Genomic DNA, 23,886 nt, shown 5'->3' with positions numbered 1-23,886 from the left:
ATAAGTACAACCTATCTACATAAGCATGACCTACTACGACCTATCTCCATAAGCACGACCTACTACGACCTCTACATAAGTACAACCTACCATGACCTATCTACCTAAACATGACCTATTATGAACTATCTACAAAAGCATGACCTACTACAAACAATCTACATAAGCACAACCTATCTACGTAAACACGACCTACCACCACCTACCTCAGCTCATCGTTGAAACTAGTGTTGAGTTTTTGCAAATAAAGCACTCACCGACCCTATAGCTGTGCTGTTGGAATATCCTAGATTTAGCTTGTGTGGCACCCATCTTAAGCGTCAAAGTAAGCAGGCTATACCCTACGAGCTTCCATTTTAAATACACACGCCTTCCAATCTCCTAACTCCCACTTCGACCATCCTGCTCTACATTTCCACTGACACATACCGATCAAAGCCCTGAACAACCAGCCTTGTAACCATGGCAACTGTCTCTGTCATTCAATCTCTCTACTAACCTAAGCAGGCAAGCAGCCTATAGCAGGTGAATAGATCGGTTAAACACAATCCTGTGATAACAATCAAGTTTCAACCATTTGTTACCAAGTTTGTGGTTAAAAAGAGTGGAAAGGAAATGAACATGAGAATGAAATGAACGGGGAGATAATGCCGAATTAACACATTTGGCTACTCCTTTCTGTGATTACATGCTCAGCATGTGATAATGAGGCCAAATCGAAATAGGAGTAGGAAACAAGAATTTTTTTTGAAAAACCTTATAAAATTTTCATTTTACAAGTTGAAGCGTGCATGAGTCTATATACTCCTGTCCCAGCACTTGTACTTTGTACCATGACGACTTGACAGAAATATTTAGCGTATAAAAGAAAAATAATGGAAACATTAATAAGGAAAAATAATTAGTCCATGACAGTGGTACGAATTCCTCTGATTTGCTGATGCCAACAAGAAGACATGCACAGATGCTTGTAACCCTTTGTCAATCGTGTTAGCGCCAAGAAACTGAATAACAGTGAGATATTCAGTTTTAAGAATGTTGCGCTATGATGTAGGAACACCATAGCCTTAGTGCAAAACGTAATAAAATGACATTTGGAGATAAATTGGGAGAAAGACAGTTGCAAATATTCCAGTTCCAAAACACTACACATCTACAAGTATTTCCAATCACGTTGGAAGCATTTACAGCCTGGTCACTATAAGTTCCGGCATAAATCTAAGTATGAAAAAGTTTTTAACGCATGAAAGCTGTTAATATTTTTGTATCACACCTCCTTTAACAAATTTACATTATCGGTTACAAAACACAGAATTGAATTATTTTTTCTTTTGTTTACAATCTCTCATTCTAACCATTCATAGAAAAGGAACAGATGACTCCCTATGTCATATTTTAGCATGGTCCAATAAACATACATGAATGCTCATCTATATATAAATCTCAGTGCTTGTCTGTATTTTGTCTGTTATATTCTGTATTCTGTTTGTGTTTTGTCAGTTATAGCAATAAAGTTTGAGGAATAAAAAATCTGCTTTGCAAGGAATTTGAACTCTGAGCCTCCAGGTTTGCAGGCAGACATTGATCCTATACACTACGTTGTTGATCTGGCTATACTATGGTATAAATTGTGCGCATACTTATTACATCTGCCAATCTTTCATGACTTCACGCTTAACACTTCAGCTAGTATTTTTCATGCAACCATTTCAGAAGAAAAATGTGTGCCCATACGTGAAAAAAATGCTCAAACTCACATGGCCAACAAGACTATTGCAATCAATATAGATCTGTAGTACGCACTGCAGCTGGTACAGTATGAATAACCCAGAAATAAACACAGTACACAGAAATAAACACGATACACAGAAATAAACACGGTACACAGAAATAAACACGGTACACAGAAACATCTTCATTTAAAAGTTGGAATGGTAAATGTTGGATATGTTGGTTAAAAGTCAATTTTCTGTGCAAAAACCTTTTTTTTTTATACCCGTATAGTGTGCGAGCATTCAGTAGTAGTGTATGAATAATATAATATCAGTATCCCCTCTCTGTATCTACCCCTCCCAGTAAACTGAGGGAGGGAAGAGGCACACAGGCTAAGTAATGGCATAATGACATGTCTACCATTGTAGATACCAATAGATGGTCGAAAATGTCTTTGCCAACATAACCTGATTGGCTAATGCACACCCAGGACAGATATTATTGGAACATAATATGTTCATGCTCACCCTGTAGGCTACGAGCACATTAGTATGATGCACCTTGCTCAACACCATAAAGTCTAGCTATGATTTCAGTTAGAGATATGTTGCCAGTAATTAGAAAAAGGCTCAGGAAATGACCACATAAGCTGTCAGAGACTCAACCTCTGTGATAATTAATTACTTCTAGTTTCAGCTACATACAGAGCAAGAGCAGGCAACTCTGAACCAGTGTAGGAAAAACTTATCAATTTAATGATCATCGATGTATTTTATTAATTTTATCACAAAAGCACCCACCCCTGTACGATTGACTAAGGCTATCATAAAGGTACTCACCCCTACATAGTTGACTAAGGCTATCATAAAGGTACTCACCCCTACATAGTTGACTAAGGCTATCATAAAGGTGCCCACCCCTACATAGTTGACTAAGGCTATCATAAAGGTACTCACCCCTACATAGTTGACTAAGGCTATCATAAAGGTACTCACCCCTACATAGTTGACTAAGGCTATCATAAAGGTGCTCACCCCTACATAGTTGACTAAGGCTATCATAAAGGTACTCACCCCTACATAGTTGACTAAGGCTATCATAAAGGTACTCACCCCTACATAGTTGACTAAGGCTATCATAAAGGTACTCACCCCTACATAGTTGACTGAGGCTATCATAAAGGTGCTCACCCCTACATAGTTGACTAAGGCTATCATAAAGGTGCTCACCCCTACATAGTTGACTAAGGCTATCATAAAGGTGCTCACCCCTACATAGTTGACTAAGGCTATCATAAAGGTACTCACCCCTACATAGTTGACTAAGGCTATCATAAAGGTGCTCACCCCTACATAGTTGACTAAGGCTATCATAAAGGTGCCCACCCCTACAGTGCAAATTACTGTGAAAGTCATCAAATAACAAAAGAATCATTGCATTTTCAGTTTGAATGCTCTCTATCCAGGTATTAGACTACAGGATTTTATACGCAGTTTGAAATGCAAAGAAGGCAACTTCTGTAACACCAAAAGACGTAGAAAAACGTTAAATCTATTTGCCTATTTTTTGAAAGAGACGCTCGACTTAACAGGCATCTCTGAATCAGAATGTTGATAGACTTTGGCTAATGACTGTCACTATTGATTACCATAAGATGCCAGAGCAGAATGAGTAATCAATAATAGCATTGAAAAGCAAAATATAGCCAGATAAGATAAGATGAATTAAACTTGAAATTCTTTATGACTTTTGTCAATCTCAGTGTTGTGTTATTCTGAAGAGAACAATTCCCCTGTGTTTTTAACAATATCCAACGCGTCAGAGTAAAAAGATATAAAAAATCGAGTGTTTCCAGACAAAAAACAAAGAAGACAAAGAAAGGCAAGAAGATTATATTCTAACTGAGGTTTTGTTACCAACATGAGTGAACTCGCGTTAAAAAGCCATCTTTATTAATTTTTTGCAACAAAAGTTTTTTGCTTGTTCTGATCGAATCACTTTCTATTACAAAATTCCTTTACTGGGATATGTTCAGTTTTTCCGAGGAACCAGAATAAAGATAACGAACCAACGACTAAAAGTAGTTTTACATTTTATGTTTGACCTTGCCAAATTGTGTAACTGATACTTGTCAGTCTGTCGACAGCAGTTCACAAGTTCAACTTTTTTTAATTGTCAACTGTCAATTGTCTCACGATGTTTCATTATATAGTTTGACAAATTCTCCTCTCACAAGAGTAAGCATCATGTGAGAGGAGCATCAAGTTTGATGACATATTTTGATGACATATATTGGTGACATATGTTAGTGGCATATATTAGTGACATATATATTGGTAATACATGCTGGTGACATATATTGGCAAAAAAATGCAGAATCCAGAAACTGTGGACTTTTATTTTGCTATATTAGTTTTTCTAATTTAATCACATTTTAGTCATTTTCAGTTTATATATTACGTTTTCTACATTGCGACACTTTGACTACCTTTTGGTAACAACAAAGATAATATTAAGTTTCAACTGTTTCTATGAACAATATTTTTGTGACAGAGAATCAACCAATCAAATTTCCCAGTAATAAATTGTCCTGACATAAAATTATTGTTTTTTTGCTGGCACTATGCCAGTCAATTATCTAATGTGTCGCATTTTTAGCACTCGAATCTGTGTCACAGGCGTCAGATAAATCAGAAAATTGGCCATGAAATGGACTAGGCAGAACAAAAAAAAGTAGGGTTGAAAAAAAACAGGAAATCGAGGGGGGCCAGCTTATACAACAAATAGGAATTAACTAGTTAAAAAAAGTAGGGAATGATCCAAAACAAAAAACAAGAGTAGGTGAGTCTAAATGCGAAGCAAGAGTAGACGAGTTTAAACAGGAAGTATCAGCAAATGAGCCTAAACAGGAAGCAAGAGTAGACAAGTCTGAAGAGGAAGGAGGAGACGAGTCTAAACAGGAAATAGGAGTAAAAGAGCTTGAACAAGAAATATAACAAACCTTGAGTTACGTCGACAGAGTTAACAGACAGAATCTGATCTCCAGTTTTGAGTTCACCACCGAGATCCGCTGGTCCTCCCGCTAGAATGAAAGATACAAATATGCCTTGACCATTCTCTCCACCGACAATATTGAACCCGAAACCTCCGGAACCTCTTCTTAACACGACGAGACGAGGCTCTCTAAAACAGACCAATCAGACTATCAGACTCACTTGATACATAAATTCATAACGACTAGAGGCAACGCAACCCTTATAAATTAGACATGGCCGACGATAATTTGCGCCTACTATTTGTGTTTAAGATTATAATGTTTGTTCATGCAAGCCACACCGGTTGAAGAGCTACAGCTGGAAACATTACATGTGACTACACTGGACAAAGTTTCACATGAATGCAGGAGCTGATGTGTATGACTAATGATTCTGATGGTATCAGGCCAAGTTCTAGTACGCGAGTGTTGGCTCAGTACTACCGAGTCAGCGAGGCTGTACATTTTGCATTTAGAGAGTCGCTGGAAACGATGTACCTGCCAATGCGATAATTCTTCTAGAGAGCATCAAAAATAGAAAAGATTAATTCAACCACGGATTACCAGGACGAGTATAATTGAAACCTAGTTAAGTTTGTGTTATAACATGGAAAAACCATCAGCAAGCCTCAATCGATTTCATTTGTCAGTATTCGTCAGCACCTTAAAACAACCTTCTTCGTAGCGTCAGTTTTCACTAATTCTGAGGACTACCTTATAGATGTTACAGATTACTGCCCTACTAAGTAATGAATGAGATAAGGAACCACCGATGGCAACAAACTACTTATGTAATACACTCGGCGAATTATTTTCGAATAACAAGCTAAGATAACTCCAGAAGAATATGTTAAAGTATAAAAGTTAATTCGCAAATTAGCATGATCTGATGTGACCGTCTATAGCTATAGCATCTAATGAGTTACTAGAAGCCATGTATGAAGTTTTAGCATCTTCAGCGTCAGCAGAAATAAATTTGGGGAGATTTCAGATTCCCAACTCTTGAAGCTGAAGCAAACTATCGAGCAAATTCGCAGGTGTTGATGCTATCAGTAAAGACTAGTGTATTCACGAGTGTCAGGACTTGATATTTGTTCCTGCCGCTTTGTCATGATTGGCTAACTGAATGTCGAAAATATTTTTGTAATGAAACCAAAAGGTATCAAAAGAAAGTTCAGTGACAATAAACGCTCGGTCGCTCTCAAATAATATAAAGCTGTTCTGAATAAAAATTATCTTTTAAATTATGATATTAAAAGCTATAACTAAAAAAATATTTTTTTTATCAAAAGTCTCATAATAAAATCTTATTTTTAAAACTGCTACACACAAAATATTATGCTCATGCCTGATTCCTGCCCCCAGAACACTTCGCAAAATATTTATTCCACGGCTGGCATCAGTACAATGCCTTAACAAACCTCTATTCGAGAATGAGCATGGGACAAAAATATGACATTCCTCTCACAAATGTAGGGGAACTACAGTTGATTTTACAATATTTATGGGACGTGATGAAGCATAATAAAAGAGTCGTAAAGGTTTCATTGGCAGCGCTCAAGCGAATGCCACACTAGGCAGCAGTAAAAATTGCAGCCCAATATCTTTGTTACTAGTAAATACTTTTGTACAACAATAATCAATCACTCGACCTAACTCAACGTGTAAATGATAAAATTATTGAATTCATCCCTAGGTTATGCTCTAAGCAAAAGGGAAAGTATCGTGTTGACAACATACTCTGTAAGCGGTGTTAGCAAACAACTCCACAGGTCATATTAATGCGTGAGACTCAACGAAAGATGTTTTCGAGCCTACCTCTAAAAAAGTACATAAAAATATTAATGGAATCCGAAAGCATTATAAAGAACATTATCAAATAGTTACATACGTTATTTACAATAGGAGTTGTCAATCCTCATTTACTAAATAATATAGCGCCCAGAGTTGTCCCCCTTACCAGTTGTTTCACCTATACTTCTCTCTTAATTTACCTAACTGTTCAATATCTCAGAGAACTAATATTTCCATCCGCTACATCGGAGAGAAGAGCAGAAAATGGAACGTACCCTGAGATATAAGAGATTAGCTAGTAATTTGATTACTAAATTTCTATAGCGGAGGTCAGCTGGGCAAATGACAGGCTATTAGCGCTAAAAGTAAAGTGCTCTTTTAATGAGAAAATGAGCTTAACGCAATAGGGGTAGAACAGCCCCAACGTCTATCCATATAGGCATTGAACCTCACTAAAACACTTTGTAGTTGTCTTATCGCAGTGTCGATGCTTGGCCAATCATAAATCACCAAACACAAACAACCATAGTTTAAACAAATATTAGTAACAAATGAAGATTGTTCGTACACTATGTTTCCATGATGCTGTTAATCCATGTTATCCGTTTGATAGAAACGGTCAAAAAACACAAGTTAATGAGTTTTTTTACGGTCCAATTTTTATTAAACTGTTTATGCTGATGAAAGATGGAATCGGCGCTTGCGAACGATGCTCAATAAAATTCCGTGCAAGCTATTCCATTTTAAACATTTGCAATACTTCAGTCATTCATATTTTGAAAACATGCTGCTAAGCGATACAGAAGTGCGCCACTATGACTTCTGACGTAGAACTTATCTTTTTTAACAAAATGCCCGCGACAATCCGAAACAAGCGAATGTCTATTGAAACACTTATCACACAATAACTCAATGTGAGCACAACTCCAAATCCACATCATCCACATAATGAACCATAGTTATTGAGGAAACATGGAGGCCTTGCACACAAAATGGTAAAAAATCAACCCATGGCGTTTGGCCAACTCCCCATGAGAATCTGAGTGCAAATTTATTTGACAAAAGGCTAGAGTAGTTGAAATTTAGTGCATAGACGCGTGATGCTTCACGGTATTTGACACAAGATGAAGCAACTCCTAATTTACCATATTTAGCAGCTGCGTTGAGTGCACACTATGTATAGAAATAAAGTGTCTCTTAATTATTGTAAGAACTAAATTGATTTAAATAGTTCATTATGTCTAGGCATTGTGTAAAAGCAGTTGTGTAACGTGAAGTACCAATACTTGACCACTAATAGGCCTGAGTGCATCTTAAGATATAAGAATATAGTGTAGGAGCCTAATACAGCAGGGCATTAGGAAATACTACACAAAAGATATGCTGTTCAAATATAATGCATTTATGCTTAATAGTTCTTTATGCTTAGTAGAAGGTCCTTTCATAATCCTTGCTATAATAAGGGCCATGACCGCCCGTTAGAAAAAAAGATTCCAGAGAACAAGAATGTACATCATGTACCAGGCATGTACCATTTGAGCCAATTAGCCACCTTGCTGCTTTTCGGAATAACTGTGCACATGCTTATTACACATGATCTCTCATGGCGCACATTTTTACTATAATAAGTGACGCTTCTGTTTGTCCGAAGCGATGGTTGGATGTTTGAGGAAAAAGGATTGCATGCTATGGGATTTGAACTTAAACATTTGGCTTAACGGCCAGGAAAGCTACCATCTGCACCACTCAACCACCTTGCTGCAATTGGGAATAATTGTGTGAACGGTTATTACATATGATGATCTTTAATGTCACACCGGACAGCCAGGGTACTAGTAAAGATATAATAAAGGAAAAGGCCTTTGTATGACAGGACAAGATCGAAGTCCAAATTAATATACTATGATGGCTCAAGTTATAAAAAGTACAGGATCAGTACGATAATCTGATACTTTTCACAGTAATACGTGAAACCGTAAACTGTTGATCATCTAACCAGATGTTAGAGGATCACAAATATCACAGATGTCTAATCACAAATATATAAAAAGTAGAGCCCATGATTCTTTGCATTTTTAAACATGATACAAAAGTCATGCACTTCGCATAACCAACCAAAATGGAAACAAGCTGTATACCTACTACTGCCCGAACGCTCGCAGATAGTCTGCTACTATCCTTGACTGCTTTTCGTGATGACCTATTTGTGTCACAAGACTACCTTGACCAATCTACACAGCCAATAAATGCTACGTACCTACCGAAACACATTTATTATTTTGATTGGTTATTGATGAGTTATAAAAACTGATAGAATTTATCTTTATGATTGCCAAGTGAAAGCAAACCTGCTCTGGGGAGAAAGTGAAACTGCGTATCTTCTATCTTGTCATTGACTGGTAGCAACCAAACAGTCATCTGCGAATCCTTTGTTTTTTTTTTGAGGTCATCAATTTGAGTGCACATGCGCTCGTTTGTGGAAACGCCAACATATTTGTAGACAACAATCGTCTTTCTTGTTCATTTTGTATTATTGAATAGTATTTTCGGTCACATGTGGAGATTCTCTGGAAGAAAGTGTTTAGCGTCGCTAAACAAAATGGCGAACAACAGCGTCATTCGCAAAATTAATTGTAGAAACTTAGTGTTTTCCAACGGTAAAGTAGTCTACAAAGATGGCGACCATTATAATTCACAGTGTCGCACTCACGGAATGACGTCACGAAAAAAACAAAGGCTAGAGGCTAAAACTGCAATTTGGTCAATTTGTCGGCACTTTCGTAGACACCAATAATAATAATTGTTCGAAATTTCTTTGACGATTGCAATTTTGGCGTAATCTGCCTGAACATCGTAAGTCAAGGACCTCCAGTATTTTAATTGAATTTCCGCACATACCTCAAACAAAAGAAAACAACATGGCAACAAAGCATTGCCCGTACCATTAGGTTCGTCAAGTGATCTGAATAAATAGTCAGCTAACAATGGCAGCAATTTGCATTTGTCCTTGACCTAGGATACTTTTCAAGCAGAGCGTGCCAGCCGGTTATAAATTATTCCATCAAGAAATTACTTCCAATCAAAATGAGCTCTCTACAACCATCAATCAGGAGTGTATAAGTTGCCAGAAGGCATCAGACCGCCACCTGCCAATAATCTAACTACAGATCAATGACCTAACAGTAAGGAAATGTCTACAAGACATAACGATGAACTTAAGCAAGTATAGCTGTGGTCATGGCAACCAAATAATATAAACAAACAACACCAACCTAGACGCGTGTGCGGCAAGCAATGCCTGTTCCTTAGAGTAAGATAACCTAGACAGAGCTAGAACGAGTGAAGAGAGAGAACTGCTAGTAGGAGAGAGTAAGAAGCTACTAGTAGGATGTAAATTAGCTGCAGACTGAGTATGAGAAGGCTAATTCCGTCAAATTAAACCCACTTGTAAAAAGCAGCATCCGTCACAAAAGCATAATGGAGCTATTTACTCAAGGAGTTTAGCTTACAATCCTCTTCATTGTAATACCAGCAGCTGTCTGAGTCATACAACGGCAGCACTGACAGCGTAGCAATATGCTGGCTGACACATGTTACACTCAATGTTGGCACATGAAGACAGGTAGCTGCACATGCCACACTTTCTATTAGTAAGAGGTAGTTAGTGGATTTTCGATGCATACTCCAAAGGAATACGTATGACAAAATCTTGAAAAACGTCTATCATGAGAGAAGTACAAGACAAACATTTGGTTAGTCATATGCATATCTGTAAAATTGGAGTCAGCTTCCAAGTGCCACATTTAGCGACCAACCTGGTAACTAATCGATCAATGACCTGTAAATGAATTCAATAAAACCTTTTCAGGGTACACGGGACAAGCTTGTCATAAAATATGAGTTCCTGAGAACAGGAAGATATTTCGAAATCTTTTGTAACGACATTTGCTGATGCACCGTGACACGTGCAATTATCAACTGTCAATGGACCCTACCCGACCATGCATCTTGATCAATCACAAACTACCATATTTTCCCAAAAGATTTTAATTGGTGACCTGATCGGAGTCTGAATACCTCACACATTTCCCTATCGTGTACCCTTAGGTGTAGGGAATTCAAAAGCGGCCACAGACCAGACCATATCTAATCGGTTAAACTAAATTTAATATCAGGATCACAAAATTTGGGAGCCGTAAGGTTCTCCACTCTTGAGACCAAAGCAAACTTGAGAAATATCGAATAAAGTCACAGGGGTTGATGCTAGCAGTAAACCCTAGTGTATTCATGTGTACCAGGACTGCTTGATATGTTTGCTTTTCACTTTGTCATCATTGGCTAGCTGATTGTGGAAAAATTCATGTTTTTAAAATGAAACCTAAAACATACAAAAAAAGTAATTCAAATTACAATAAACACTGTCACTCTGAAAGAAATATAATACATTGCTGAATAAAAACTCATTACAAATAAAGCTATTAAAAACTATAACCAAGATGAAATTTAATTCATACTAGAAGTGATGTAACAAAAACTGACTTTTATAAGTGTCAAGGACAAAAAATTACGTGGTTTACAGTTAATTTTTGTTGGAAAATTTCAGTGATGACAAGGGGGCGGGCAGAGGTGCAAAAGCCTTGAACTTGGCCTCTGTGGAATGGGTACAGCTACACACATGGTAACCTAGTGTTTATGATCTGCTATTGGTCATTAATATATCATTGCCAGTTAAAGCTTGTGGATGTCAAAAGACATACAAAACGCACTTTTATGACATACAACTATGTATATTAATGCGTGTTAAGTTAACTACAAATCAAACGCTGATTGCCATTTTCTCACCAAGTATTGGTGTTGGCAACAATTTCATTTAAAACTGTTGGTCTGTGGTACGCACGCATTCGCTGTGAGATAAGCGCTATCACAGTCACTCCAAATAGCTTTACGGTTACTATGATTTAGTCATAACCGAAACTTTATAGCTTTGCATAAGATAAGGCACATTTGTGCAAGAAGGGACAAATACTGCATGTGATGTAAATGCTTAACGGGGCCAGAGCTTAAAAGGGCAATGAGACAGACAGCATTGAACATAACCCGCCTCAAGATAATAGCACGGCCTCAGATAACAAGACTTAAGAAATATTAATAGTTTTCTATATAAACGTAAGAGACGGTAAGACGACTCTTGTTCCTGTCAGAGTAGTTACAAAACATTACTAGAATAGTTGAATATGATATGCAGCTTTAGAAAGTGAATGTATACAGTTATCGTGCACACTGAAACTAGTTTAAAACAGCAAAGCTTGACAACCCAAAAATTCAGAGTAATTGGCGGAGGAAGTACTATAGAGCTTCAAACTATATTAATCTAGCCTAGGATAACAAGAACCAGACTATCATTGAAAAACTGCCTATACTTAGAGATCACAGTTCCAAACACATTATTGAACTAGACATCTTTGTACCTTTGGAGCCAAGACTACAGGCTATTTCAGCATCAGCTTGTAAAAGCTAACCAACATACAGCAAACCGGTGTTGAGTTATATGGCATAATTTCATTATTACAGTACTACTACCCAGGAAGTCTACGGTGCCGTGAGAGATGTGTAATAGCTATCTGCAGAATTATTCCAAATTGCAGCAAAGTGGTTGAGTAGTGCAGTCGATGGTGTGCCTGGCTGTTAAGCAGAATACCTGAGTTCAACTCCAGTGTAATGCATTATTATTTTCTAACCTATCAGCATGGCTCTGAACCGACACGACTCCTATTATAGTAAAGACTATCAATAGGACAACAGCTAGTCGAAATACCAGCAATATTATCACTAGACTGACTTGACGGGAAACAAGAAGGTCATAACCTGAAGGTTATTGGTGGGTGACATATTTAGCCCGATGCAATTATACAGAGTCAATGAGGCAAGCCTGAAGAAGCCAAAATGTTGAATCTAGTAAGGGAGCCAAGGGTATTATAAGTAAATGTGCAAGAAGTTGTCTACAACTGCCAGATGAGTACCTGGAATACCTATGGAGATAGATGCCTACTTAAGTAGGATAGCATTTAGACAAATCCACCTAGTACAGTGTATCCCCTCCAATCTTTCATTTTTAGAGGGCCGCTTACATCGCATGACATATTTTTAGTGCCAATGACCTCGACATCGCGTATCCTGCCGCATAATATAAATTCAATTTTATAGATGTTTTAGGTCTTCAATCTTTCTATGACGATAACTTCTTAAAAAATAACCCACCGCAACATAATTAGTGCTTGGCACTAACGAATGATAATCTACACATTGACATTGTCAAATTATAATATAAATTGCTTGATGCTATCCTCGTAATTCGAAATCATTGCGCTGCACGCAAAATTGTTGCATTCACTTAAATCGGGTTAGAAGTTTATAAGAGAGCTCAAGAAAATACCAACAGACTAGAACTATCCAGAAAAGAACTCGGCGTGTAGTTTCAGCACCTACACCACCTCTAAAACTCCCGGCTGCATCCACTTCAACCATAAATCAGCATGAACAACCTTCGTCACCAAACTAATAACCTCTGAATTCTACCAGTCAACTGTTTTTCTCACCTTGGAAAGTGGTTGATGTCATGCAGCTCCTGACGCCGGCTCTTACTTAGAACCTTGTGTCGGTGTGGACGGTGAGACAGGCTCATATCAACGGGACACGCGACCGATCGTATCACCGCATGGCGCCTCCAGTTACAGTTTGCCGCTTGCTGCTAGTAATAGTACTCTCAAAACCTATATTCTTTGCTATTGAAATCAATTCAAGCGTGGCCGGCAAAGCTCATCCGTAGACAAAGGTGGAGCGGAGGGATTATGGACCCGCCTCACGAAGATCCGCTATCGTACACCATCTATTGTACACCATCGATTTACATCATCTGCTCACGAATAATGTACGCGCAACACACACTACGACCTGAGGACATGCGGGCGAGAAGGGCATGGCAGGATGCTTCTAACATTTAGTTGCATGGACTGTTTCCGCGAAACCGGTCTTTTTTGCATTCTCTAATATTTACTAACATTGATGGAAGCTAGTTTGCATGAAATATCTTAGCATTAGTATACTCTCAAAACATATCTCACTCAAGTTCATTGTGAGATATCGACAGATGATGAGAGAACTCAGATCAATGTCAGAGAAGGAATATATTTAACCATTTCAGTCATACAAGCCTCTGTGGAGGCTTGGAGTTGTCTGCACACAGTCCTCCTAGCCTCTGTAGAGGCTTTTGTGTAACTCTATTTGGCATAGACTAATTTCAGCCTTTGTCCAATCCAAATGAAGTCTTAGAGTAGCCAACCAATAAGAAGAGATGCTAAGCTTCCCTTATTGGCTAATATTGAACCATGTTACAATGAAAGTTTTCTGAGTAAAGGCCAATGAAAATATACGGAAGGAAACTCACAACTACGCGGCCATTTTTGATTGTTGAAAGTTGTAACATTTTGAAGTGCTGGCTTATTTATGGATTTTTCTAGTGATTTTGAGTATGATTCAGATGATTTTGTGGACAATGCTACTGGAGCTCATCCTAGAACAAGGGACATTGTTTTTGATGCTGATACTGGTGATGATGACTCACAATTAGGTGCTGATTTCGACTGGGATTCAGATTTTGATCAGCTGGACTCAAATTCTACTAGTACTGCTACTACTAGTAGACCTACTAGTACAACTGATACTGGAGCTGCTAGTACTAGTACTGCTACCAACATTCCTACTGGAGCCTCTGGTGATGACGGTAGTTCAGGAAATCTGGCAGCACCAGGTTATCTGGGATTCATCCTGTCTGACTTGGATAATACCCCAACACCCACGTTCGACTGGCAGCCTACTGAGAAAGTAATGTGCAGCCCTAACTTTGACCCAGCTGCACCACATGGACCAACAAGAGTAATGCCTGCTGATTCAAAGCCAGCTGACTTCTTCATGCTGTTCTACGATGAGAAACTTTTACAATCAGTATGTGATTTCACGAACGAGAATGCTGCCAGACGAAAGATAAGCGGGAGTACCATCCACAGCGGTTATGGAAAGTGGACTAAACTCGAGACAGACGAACTCCGAGCGTTCTACGCGCTCCGAGCATTCATAGAAATGTTCTGCAAGGATAGGCAGCGAAGTATCTGGAGACCGCAGTACGAGCTTCTCCAGATGCCTAAAGCTTCAACTGTCATGTCATTACGACGGTATGACCAGATAAAACGTTACCTGCATTACTGTAATGAAGAGACGTCAATTCAGGATCGTAGCCATCCTGAATACGACAGACTTTACAAAATCAGGTTCCTCATCAACCACATGAAAGAGCGATTCACAGCAGAGTACTCTCCCTCCCAGGATCTGTCAGTAGACGAGTGCATGATTCCTTTTCGGGGTCGCTGGAGTGGGAAATGTTACAACTCCTCAAAGCCAATCAAATGGGGAGTGAAAGTCTGGATGGCGTGTTGTGCTTCCAGCGGATATGCGCTAAACCTAGATGTCTATTCTGGGAAGGACAGAGACTTTGAGGACTTGACCACAGTGAAAAACTACCGCAGTAGTACTGAAACTAGTTCAAAGTTACTGGGGTCGAGGCTACCATGTAGTTACTGATCGCTACTACACGTCACCTTATCTTCTCCACTGGCTACGTGAGCTTCAGATGTCTGGTACTGGTACATGTATGACCAACCGAAAGGAGTACCCGAAACAGCTAATAGCCACCAAAGCGGAAGCTCGGAGGTTGGAGCAAGGGGATTCTAAGTGGCTCCAGTGTGCGAAAACAGGAATTGTAGCAACACGCTGGAATGGCAAGAAACCGATCTACTTCCTGTCAAACTATGTCAGAGCTGAGCTGTCTGAGCCACCAACTGTAATCCGTAGAAATAAGAAAGGTGAGAAGCTGACAGTGAAGGCCATACCATCTGTCATCGTATACAATCAGATGATGGGTGGTGTGGACCACAATGATAAAATGGCAAGACTCGATCGCTCTCGAAAGTCATATAAGTGGTACGCGCGAATCGACCGCAAATGCTTTCACTGGTCCCTGTACAACGCTTATGTGCTCTATAAGCATGGCCAGGAAAAGCCGATGGAATTCAGAGACTTTGTCCTGCAGATACTGACGACATGGATAGGTGAAAAGTCATTCTCTCGACAGTCAACTAGGACAAACACACCAGCTGCCACTCCCAACAATCCGGAGATACGTCTAGACATGAGCAAACTACACTGTCCCGAGTGGCCTACTGATGGGTCAAAAGATCACCGCTGTGCAGTCTGCCAGAAAAAGTACCTGATAGAATCGCAGCAAAATCCAGAGAAGGCTTACAAAGACTTACAACACAAATCAGTCAAGAGTTCAATTCGGTGTGAAACCTGCAACGTGTACTTGTGCATCAAACGCGGTTCAGACTGCTGGAAAGCGTACCATACCAGAGTTCAGTATTGGAAGTGAAAATCTCGAACATTTCCTCATTTTTTGCAACTTCGTCAATCCTCTGTTATGTTTTCAGTCATGTCATAATAATAAAAATAATGTTTTTGAAATCATGTACCATTGTGTTTTTGTCAAATTTTTATATTCACCAAGTTTGACATTCTATACATTCTTCAGTAATTGAGCTACAATTTTGCTACTTATACCATTAGAAAGCCCAAAGATTTCTGATTTGAATGAATATAGGTGTTCTTATAAGAAAAGTTACTCCCAGATGGTCTAAATGACAATATTGTAAAATGAGACATAAACCTTCACTCTAACAATGAGAATGGAGAATAATTAGATAAATGCTTAATGGCTTGTGGACTGAAATGGTTAAGCGCTATATCCTAGCTACATAGAAATTTATGGAAAAACGAGAATCACAGAAACAAGTGTCAAACGTGAATTCAAAAACAAAACCAGAATAGATAAAAACGTTATCCCAAAACCATCAATGAAAAAATAAAGAAAGGAGTGAAATGACTAACCTGGTACCAATAAAAACCCTATATCACTAAAGAGAAATTGATCAGCCATGCTCAAAGAGCAAATAACTCCAAACGAATCAATTTAACCACAATGGAATGCGTTATGTTGTGAATAGTAGTAATGAAATAAGCGATTTTGTCTCAAACTGAAGGGCAGTGCTTAAATAGAGAGGACAACTTTAGTGTTGACATCGTGCTAGAAAGAGACTGGATGTTGGCTGGGCAGCGGTAGCGGCATCACTCATCCCTGCAAGTAAAGATGATAGCCGTTACCAGAGAACCCACACCAATCATCCAATCACAGGCTAGCACTCTAGCAAACATCCAATGAGAAGTCTAGCTATCTGCAAACTCGAAAAAAAAGCAAGAATGCCAGCATCTTCATTCGCAGAAGCGAAAAAATAAGACGTGATGTCAAATTTTGGCAAACAGTTATCGGGTGACAGATTAAGATTGGCTTGAAGACGATAGAAAGAATTTCGAGAATGCTGGTGTATCAATAATCTGATGAGCTGATAGGCTGTCTATCAGTTAAACAACAGCTAGCATACGACAATCATGAGTGCACAACTTCACAACACCAACTGATTGGAAACAGACAAGGAAGCACAAATAAACAGATATCATAGCTAGCCTGGAGACCAGTTAAAGGGCATGTTATCTCGTTTGACCTGCAACCTTCACAGTAATCAAGTGTATTCAAGAAGAAACTTTTGTTTGAAATAAAAACTTAAATGGTAAAATCACTCTAGTTCACCATAATTTAAAGAATTTCATCTGTTGCAACCATGCCAGCATGCCATGAGTTTAACTTGATGCCGAGGCTAACCTTAGAAACTTTAGAGGACTTTAGAGGGTGTGAAGAATACACAGGCTACATTACCTAACTCAACCAAAACCTGCACAACAATGAGGAAAAATCATTTGGAAGATGAGACAAGGCTGGTTAGAACCATATCAGTGATGCATGTATTGAAAACAAAGAGAAGACAACTCCGCAAGACAAGAGCTGCTGATCTAAGACATCACAGCACTCCCAAAGAAGTAATCTATTATTACAAACAAGACAATTGGACAGAGTTTTCTCAAAGACTGGAAAAAACCTCACTGCCATGTAAAATTTATGTGGAATGATGTAGAATCAATTGATCGCATACACAATTAATAGGGAAACATAAAATTACAGCTATACTGGTACACAGTTCAGGCTCCTAGTTACTTTTTGTACTACTTCTTACTAATACCATAAATTTTTGCAACCTGCTCCAAGTTTGGAACCACCACCTTAGAACATGCCATACTCTAATAGGTGCTACACATAACTCTGGCATAATATAGAGTGCTACATGTTCCCATTTACACCCTTTCCACTGCTAAATTAAGCATGTGTAAGTTCAATCCATAGGCGTGAGGTATACTGGACTACATCTCCCAATGTAATTATTTAATATTTTCATGAAAAATGCCTCTAAAAAAGGACAATTCCCGAAATTCACTATCACTTGCGAGTCTACGCCATGCTGCCTCAAATGCGCCAAAATACTAAATAAATTTAAAAAGAATGCCTTAAATAATATATTAGTAAGAGAAGACAAATCACAAAGACAAAAGCAACAAGTCTGTTTCAAAAACTTTCACTGCCGACTATGATCGGCGTTCAATGTTTCAACCTTACCAACCCCATCACAATTAGCCATCTAGGTAAGCATCATGCACAGAAGAATCGATAAGCGAACATTGACAACATCACTAACTAACAAGTACTAATAGTTGACAAGTGTAAGCAGGTGTTAAAGGGTTATAAGGGTGCGTAAATCACAGATTTCGCTAGATGACAAGTGTAAGCAGGTGCCACCTGAAACAGACTGAGCGATCGCGGCATGATACAACCAAATAAACAAACTAGCAAAAATCTATTCTCTGTGAGCACTGCGCAAACGCTTTGAGACAACCAAACCTTTGAATCTACTAAGTTAACTTACCCTGCAGAGTCAGAGTCAGCAGGAGGAAAGTCATGCTGTTCCCTGGCAGCAATGGGAGGGGGCACCTAGACATAAAAAAATTGGTGAAACTCGATAAGATTGCCCTATGGGCAGATTTAGCAGTGTGCAATGCTTACAGGAATGTGATTATAGCAGATGTTTTGACCATGAACAAATAATTTTTGCAGCAGGCTCAGCTAGTCTACAGAAACGCTATAGGGGTCAGCGAATGTCATATCAATTATGAAGCTTCAAATCCTCAACTCAACAAGTTAAAACATTATTTGTTTGTCACCAGTTACCTGCCACTTCATGTCAAAGTCCCTAACAGACCCTCAACACTGCTATATCACCTGCCACTTCATGTCAAAGTCCCTAACAGACCCTCAACACTGCTATATCAGTTATTTCCAAGTAAACTTAGGTGGGTCATCCAAGTAGCCAGGTGCACAGCCCCAAAAAGCACAACATTCACTGATTGTGGGAATTTCACCATATGAGAGACGGTCATAAAACAGCCACTCCAGTTCAAACCAATGAAACGGACCAGCTTATCTTATCAGTGAAATGAAATTTCAATATCAGAAAAGCAAACAATACTCGAAGAGCGCCAACTACAAAAGCTAATAATATATCATATCAAGGTCTATATGAACTATCAACATAGAAATCATTACGGCATGCGGTGAATATAGGAACACGTACATGTGTATGTATGACAAGGTGCAAATGATGACAAGGAAAAGAGAGAGGAGGCAACTCACCCTGTGTGGAGTGCCCTGAGGTGTTGGTGTCGGGTAAACGAGTTTTACAACTGTCAGCACGACATTAGTCTGCGTGGCCTTCAATGCTGCGACAGCATCTTCGTGTGACACATTCTCCAGTACCGTGTCATTAACCTACCAGAGCACTCACTAAGATTACAGCTTGTAATGCATTTATCGTTCACTTTCCATCATGTATATCAAAACTGCACAATACAACGACACCCCTTGTTGCATGTATACAAACTGTGTGATACACAACTTGCTATACAGTCGCCTCCGACACATCATCTAGAAAACTTGCTCTATACTAATATATACATTAGTGGTATGGTAACCCTTCTCAGTGTTACTAACAGTACCTTCTCTCATAATTCTTATATAGCGTATATCGTTCTCTACAGACACATGTCAGGAATACTAATATGTATGCTAAGAGCATGAATAAACAATGCATTAATAATAGTCTTGCTAAAACTGATGGCACTTTCTTCTTTCTCATCAAATGAACCCTACTAAACAGTAGTCCTTCAGTTATCTGTAAGGACTGTTATGTTACACAGCTGGAATACCAGCTGTGTAACATAACAGTCCTTACAAATAACTGAACTCTCTTTACTATAGGAAACCAAAGAGCTGTAGATATAGCATGGTTAATCCAGAGATAAAAAGAAGATACTGTGTCTTGGCACGCATGATGTAGATGACAAATACCACCAGCTTTGAGAATAGAGACAGCACTTAACGCTATCAAAGCCATTATCAATCACACATACCGCTATAAGCCTGTCTCCGACAGCGAGCTGACCCTCTATCTCCGCTGTTCCTCCGGGTATGATTCTTGTGATAAATATTCCGTCATCCCCTGGAATATGCTGGCTGCCAATTCCTCCGGCTATGCTGAACCCGAGACCTGGGTGACAGCATGCGACAAGTGTAAGTCGGTGATATAAAAAAAACAATTTTCTTTTTCCAATCGAAACAAGTTCCAACCGAGACCAGCATGGCGCAAACCTACTCTGTATACAATAGTTTATGAAAGCAGTTTTTCTATGGAACTCTCAGCCCATTAGTATGCTACAAAAAAATTCTAGCTTCTATCTATTGATCTATGACTTCCTAAGACTAAGTTAATAAACTTTTATAACCCTACATATTCTGATCTTTTGGGTCATAAAGCACCCATATAGGTAGGTTTCATTTCCAACAATCAGGTAATGAACATGTTTGGGTGTAGACAACTACAAATTACTAACCAAAAGAGATGAATATGTCAGAACATGTGGCCAATTGAAAAAAATTACTTATTTTGAATTTATAAATCAGATAAATGGTTGATCGTTTTATAATATCTACATTATGTATCCCAATTGTAAATGAGAACTTTTCCACAAATATAATAATTTGCTAAAGTAAACCAGGATCTTATAATTTTAATGCATATAAATATATATGCATTACAATACATGTATATAAATATCCCAGGGCTGATACTCCCCCTCAAAAGGCCCATTAGGTTCGGCCCAAAATCACGTTTTAGGGGGGGGTTTCAGACCATGGGGCACTGTCAGTGAATTTGCTACTTTAGGGGGGTTTCCACAACCAAGCCAGTAAAAGGGCCCATGCTCATTAAGGTTTTATTCAGCCAAAGTAATACCAATAAATTGCACCAAAATTCCACAGTCTTCATTTTAATGCAGATTGCATTAAAATTTGCATGCTTGCTGACGGAAAAGGAAGGGAAAAGAGACAGTCGACACTGCATCATCTTAGCAACCCTTTAGCAATATACTCAGAATGAATGATATGATATTTCTTTTATTGGTATTATTATGTTTTCTTTTGTAAATGAAATGATGATCTGATGGTTCGTGTTTGGAATAAGTTTTATTAACCCTTTTGCAGGCATAGCAACATTTTTGTCGTTTTGCGATACTGACGCTAGTAAACAGAGCGACTATTATGTCACCACACGAACGGTTTTTATAAATTGATTTATGGTTATCTAATTGTCTTTTTTTGTTTAATTTTTTTTACTAATAGTAAACTACAATATATTGGTCTATGTTAGCAACAAAAAATAAGCCGTTTTCAGAAGAAAAACGATCGTTTTTGCAATACTAAACCAACAAAAAATCCGAAATAAAAACGTAATTAAATAAAATTGGGAATTTTGTTTGTAGCTTGTTTCTGCTTTATTAATACATGAATCATATTAGATGTTTAGCGCAGCCTGGAACCTGGGCGCCCTCTAGGGAACTTCCAGTGTTTAGGGGGTGTATTTCAAATTGACCAACCAGGTGATTGGGGGTACATTATCCAAATTCCAATTGACCAACCAGGTGATTGGGGGTACAATATCCAAGTCTGGGCCTATCCAGGTGGGTGTTTCTTTCAGAAGATCAGCCCTGGGATAAATATGTGAACTAAAGAATAAGTGGGTAGCTTCACTAACAGAAATATGAGTGGACCTCCTTTAAAAAATAATGTAGTCCCAAGGCCTGCATTCTCTTGTTACGTTAATAAAGATCGCAAGTTAATTTAGGAGTTGAAAGGACTGTTAAAAATGCTTTGAAGATAAAAAATGAAATGTGATATTTAATTTCCAAAAGGAATGAAAGACTACAGTAATGTTTACCTATAGCTCGAAGTAAACAGAAACCAGAAAAAAATTATAAACTCTTGAATTATTCTCTTTTCTGAAACATGATCTGACTCGTAAAGGAAGCCTTAGCCATGCCCGAATAAAACTATGTCAGTCACATCAAATCGACGATAAAATTGCTGATGCAAAGAATGTTATAGTAACCACCTACTGTAGGTTCAGCGATGACTAGCCTGTGTCTACCAATAGCTCTTCTTGTTAAAGACTGAAAAATACTTTTAAACCAATGTACATATGTGCTCAAGCGTATATAATGTGACCTTTCTGGCAAAGCACAAATTAACATTAGCAAAATAAATGTATTGTTTTATTTGGATTAAATACTTTCTCTAATACATTTTTTATAATTAAACAAAAATGGCGTACAGTACTAAAAAGGTTGGTCAAGCCTGGACTAGAGTTTCTTGTTGTTATAAGTTAATTAATAATAAGTTCTTCTTGGTAGATCATATTCAATCATATTTTATTTATTTTACAATCCAAATTGTTTCATTCCAAAGGAAACATGCTACTTCTGATACACTACTAATCCAAATAAGAAATGGTAAATCCCGCCTACCTTTATTGCCCTTGACCAGCTCGATCTCAACAATACTCTCGAGGGGCGCCTTGTGTCGCCGTACATAGAGCCTTACATTGGTGCCGGCAGCTTTGAGGGCCTGTACAGCCTCTTCATGTGTGCAGTCTTCCACATTTACATTGTTAACAGAGACAATCTGGTCATTCACCCTGTACCATTAGACAATACAGGTTTATTCGATTATCAAGCTAGCCACTTATACAAGTTATTGCACTCTAAACCTTTCCGTCACATGAGTCTGACAGGTTCTGACAGCAGTAATAAAATAGAACATGGCATATGTATGTAGTAGACCTGGATATTTATTTGACAAGAATAGCCAGGTGATTGCAAGTTAATCAATTACTCATTCTGCACAACAGTAATATAGTTCTAAATGGTGTGTCGGAAACCACGCCTCTTACTATTGTATTGTAAAGGTGCTTTTATAGAAGGTTTATACAAGGACGATTTGCTTCTCCTCTTTCGTAGTCTGTTTGGTATAAAACGTAACTGGTGTAAAAACAGCTATGCCCCAGACACAAAATCAGTAAAAATTTGCACACTGTTTTCCCATTTTGACGGTCGTCATTGATGGAGTACAGCATGAAATTGACCAATCATATCTCACAATATTCATAGCGGCAAAAATTGAAGCAAATGGAATTGATATCAATTTTGTATTTTATTGGCCAAAAAGGTGACAGATTTTGTTGTCGGAATTTGAGTTGATTTGGTGTAAAGTCTTTGCAAAGATGTATTTCAAATCATAAACAGACTAGAAGCCGTTCCAACTCTCTTCGGGCAACATAACACTGACAAATCGACCAGGTGTAAACACGCCTTAACACTGTACCATCAGCTGATAAATACCTCGGCTTAAGTCTTCTCCATTCTACTAACAGAACACATTGAACCACTACTTTTCGAAAAACTCTTGGGATCAATAACCTATCTCTTTTAATTGTTATAGATAGCCATGTACTGCCTATCTAGTCAAATGTTAGGTGTTTTTGGTTCCAGTTTCAAGTACTAAAAGTGATTGAATTCGCAACTTTTGACAGTAAAGATTGCCAGAGAATGTGATTATAAGTATTATGAAATAATCGTGGCAAATGTTTAGGTTTCCAGTGTCTTCTTGTAGTTTTAGTAAGATTAAATTGGTAGAAATACTAAAATCACAATAGTTATCTCGAGTGAGTTTTTAACAAAGCTGGATAAATAGCATTGTGATTAATGTGAAACATATTTTGTTAATAGCCGATTAAATTAACTATAACTGGAAAGGAAGTTTTACAAACATGTAAAAGACAATTAAACTTCCTTGGTACAAAAAATTAAAAGAATAACCGTTTTAGATGTTTTGTTTAAATTCTTTT

General features: G+C 38.2%; 1 protein-coding gene across 5 annotated transcripts in view; it reads right to left on the bottom strand.

The window, feature by feature from the left end:
• Positions 1-23,886, bottom strand: part of LOC137401473 (disks large homolog 1-like) — a 234,559-nt gene that overhangs the window by 202,087 nt on the left and 8,586 nt on the right. For all 5 annotated transcript variants that reach the window (XR_010979338.1, XM_068087832.1, XM_068087833.1 and 2 more), the window contains 5 exons: positions 22,508-22,677; positions 20,060-20,196; positions 19,284-19,418; positions 18,520-18,584; positions 4,715-4,896 (listed from right to left, as the gene is read on the bottom strand). Coding sequence is in view for 4 of the 5 variants with exons in the window: in XM_068087832.1 (XP_067943933.1) it covers positions 4,715-4,896; positions 18,520-18,584; positions 19,284-19,418; positions 20,060-20,196; positions 22,508-22,677 (689 nt within the window). In the remaining variant the exon portion in view is untranslated. The remainder of the gene's footprint in view (positions 1-4,714; positions 4,897-18,519; positions 18,585-19,283; positions 19,419-20,059; positions 20,197-22,507; positions 22,678-23,886) is intronic.

The sequence above is a fragment of the Watersipora subatra genome, chromosome 8, assembly GCF_963576615.1.
Source record: "Watersipora subatra chromosome 8, tzWatSuba1.1, whole genome shotgun sequence".
NCBI lineage: Eukaryota > Metazoa > Bryozoa > Gymnolaemata > Cheilostomatida > Watersiporidae > Watersipora > Watersipora subatra.
This window is presented reverse-complemented; position numbering and strand designations above follow the sequence as displayed.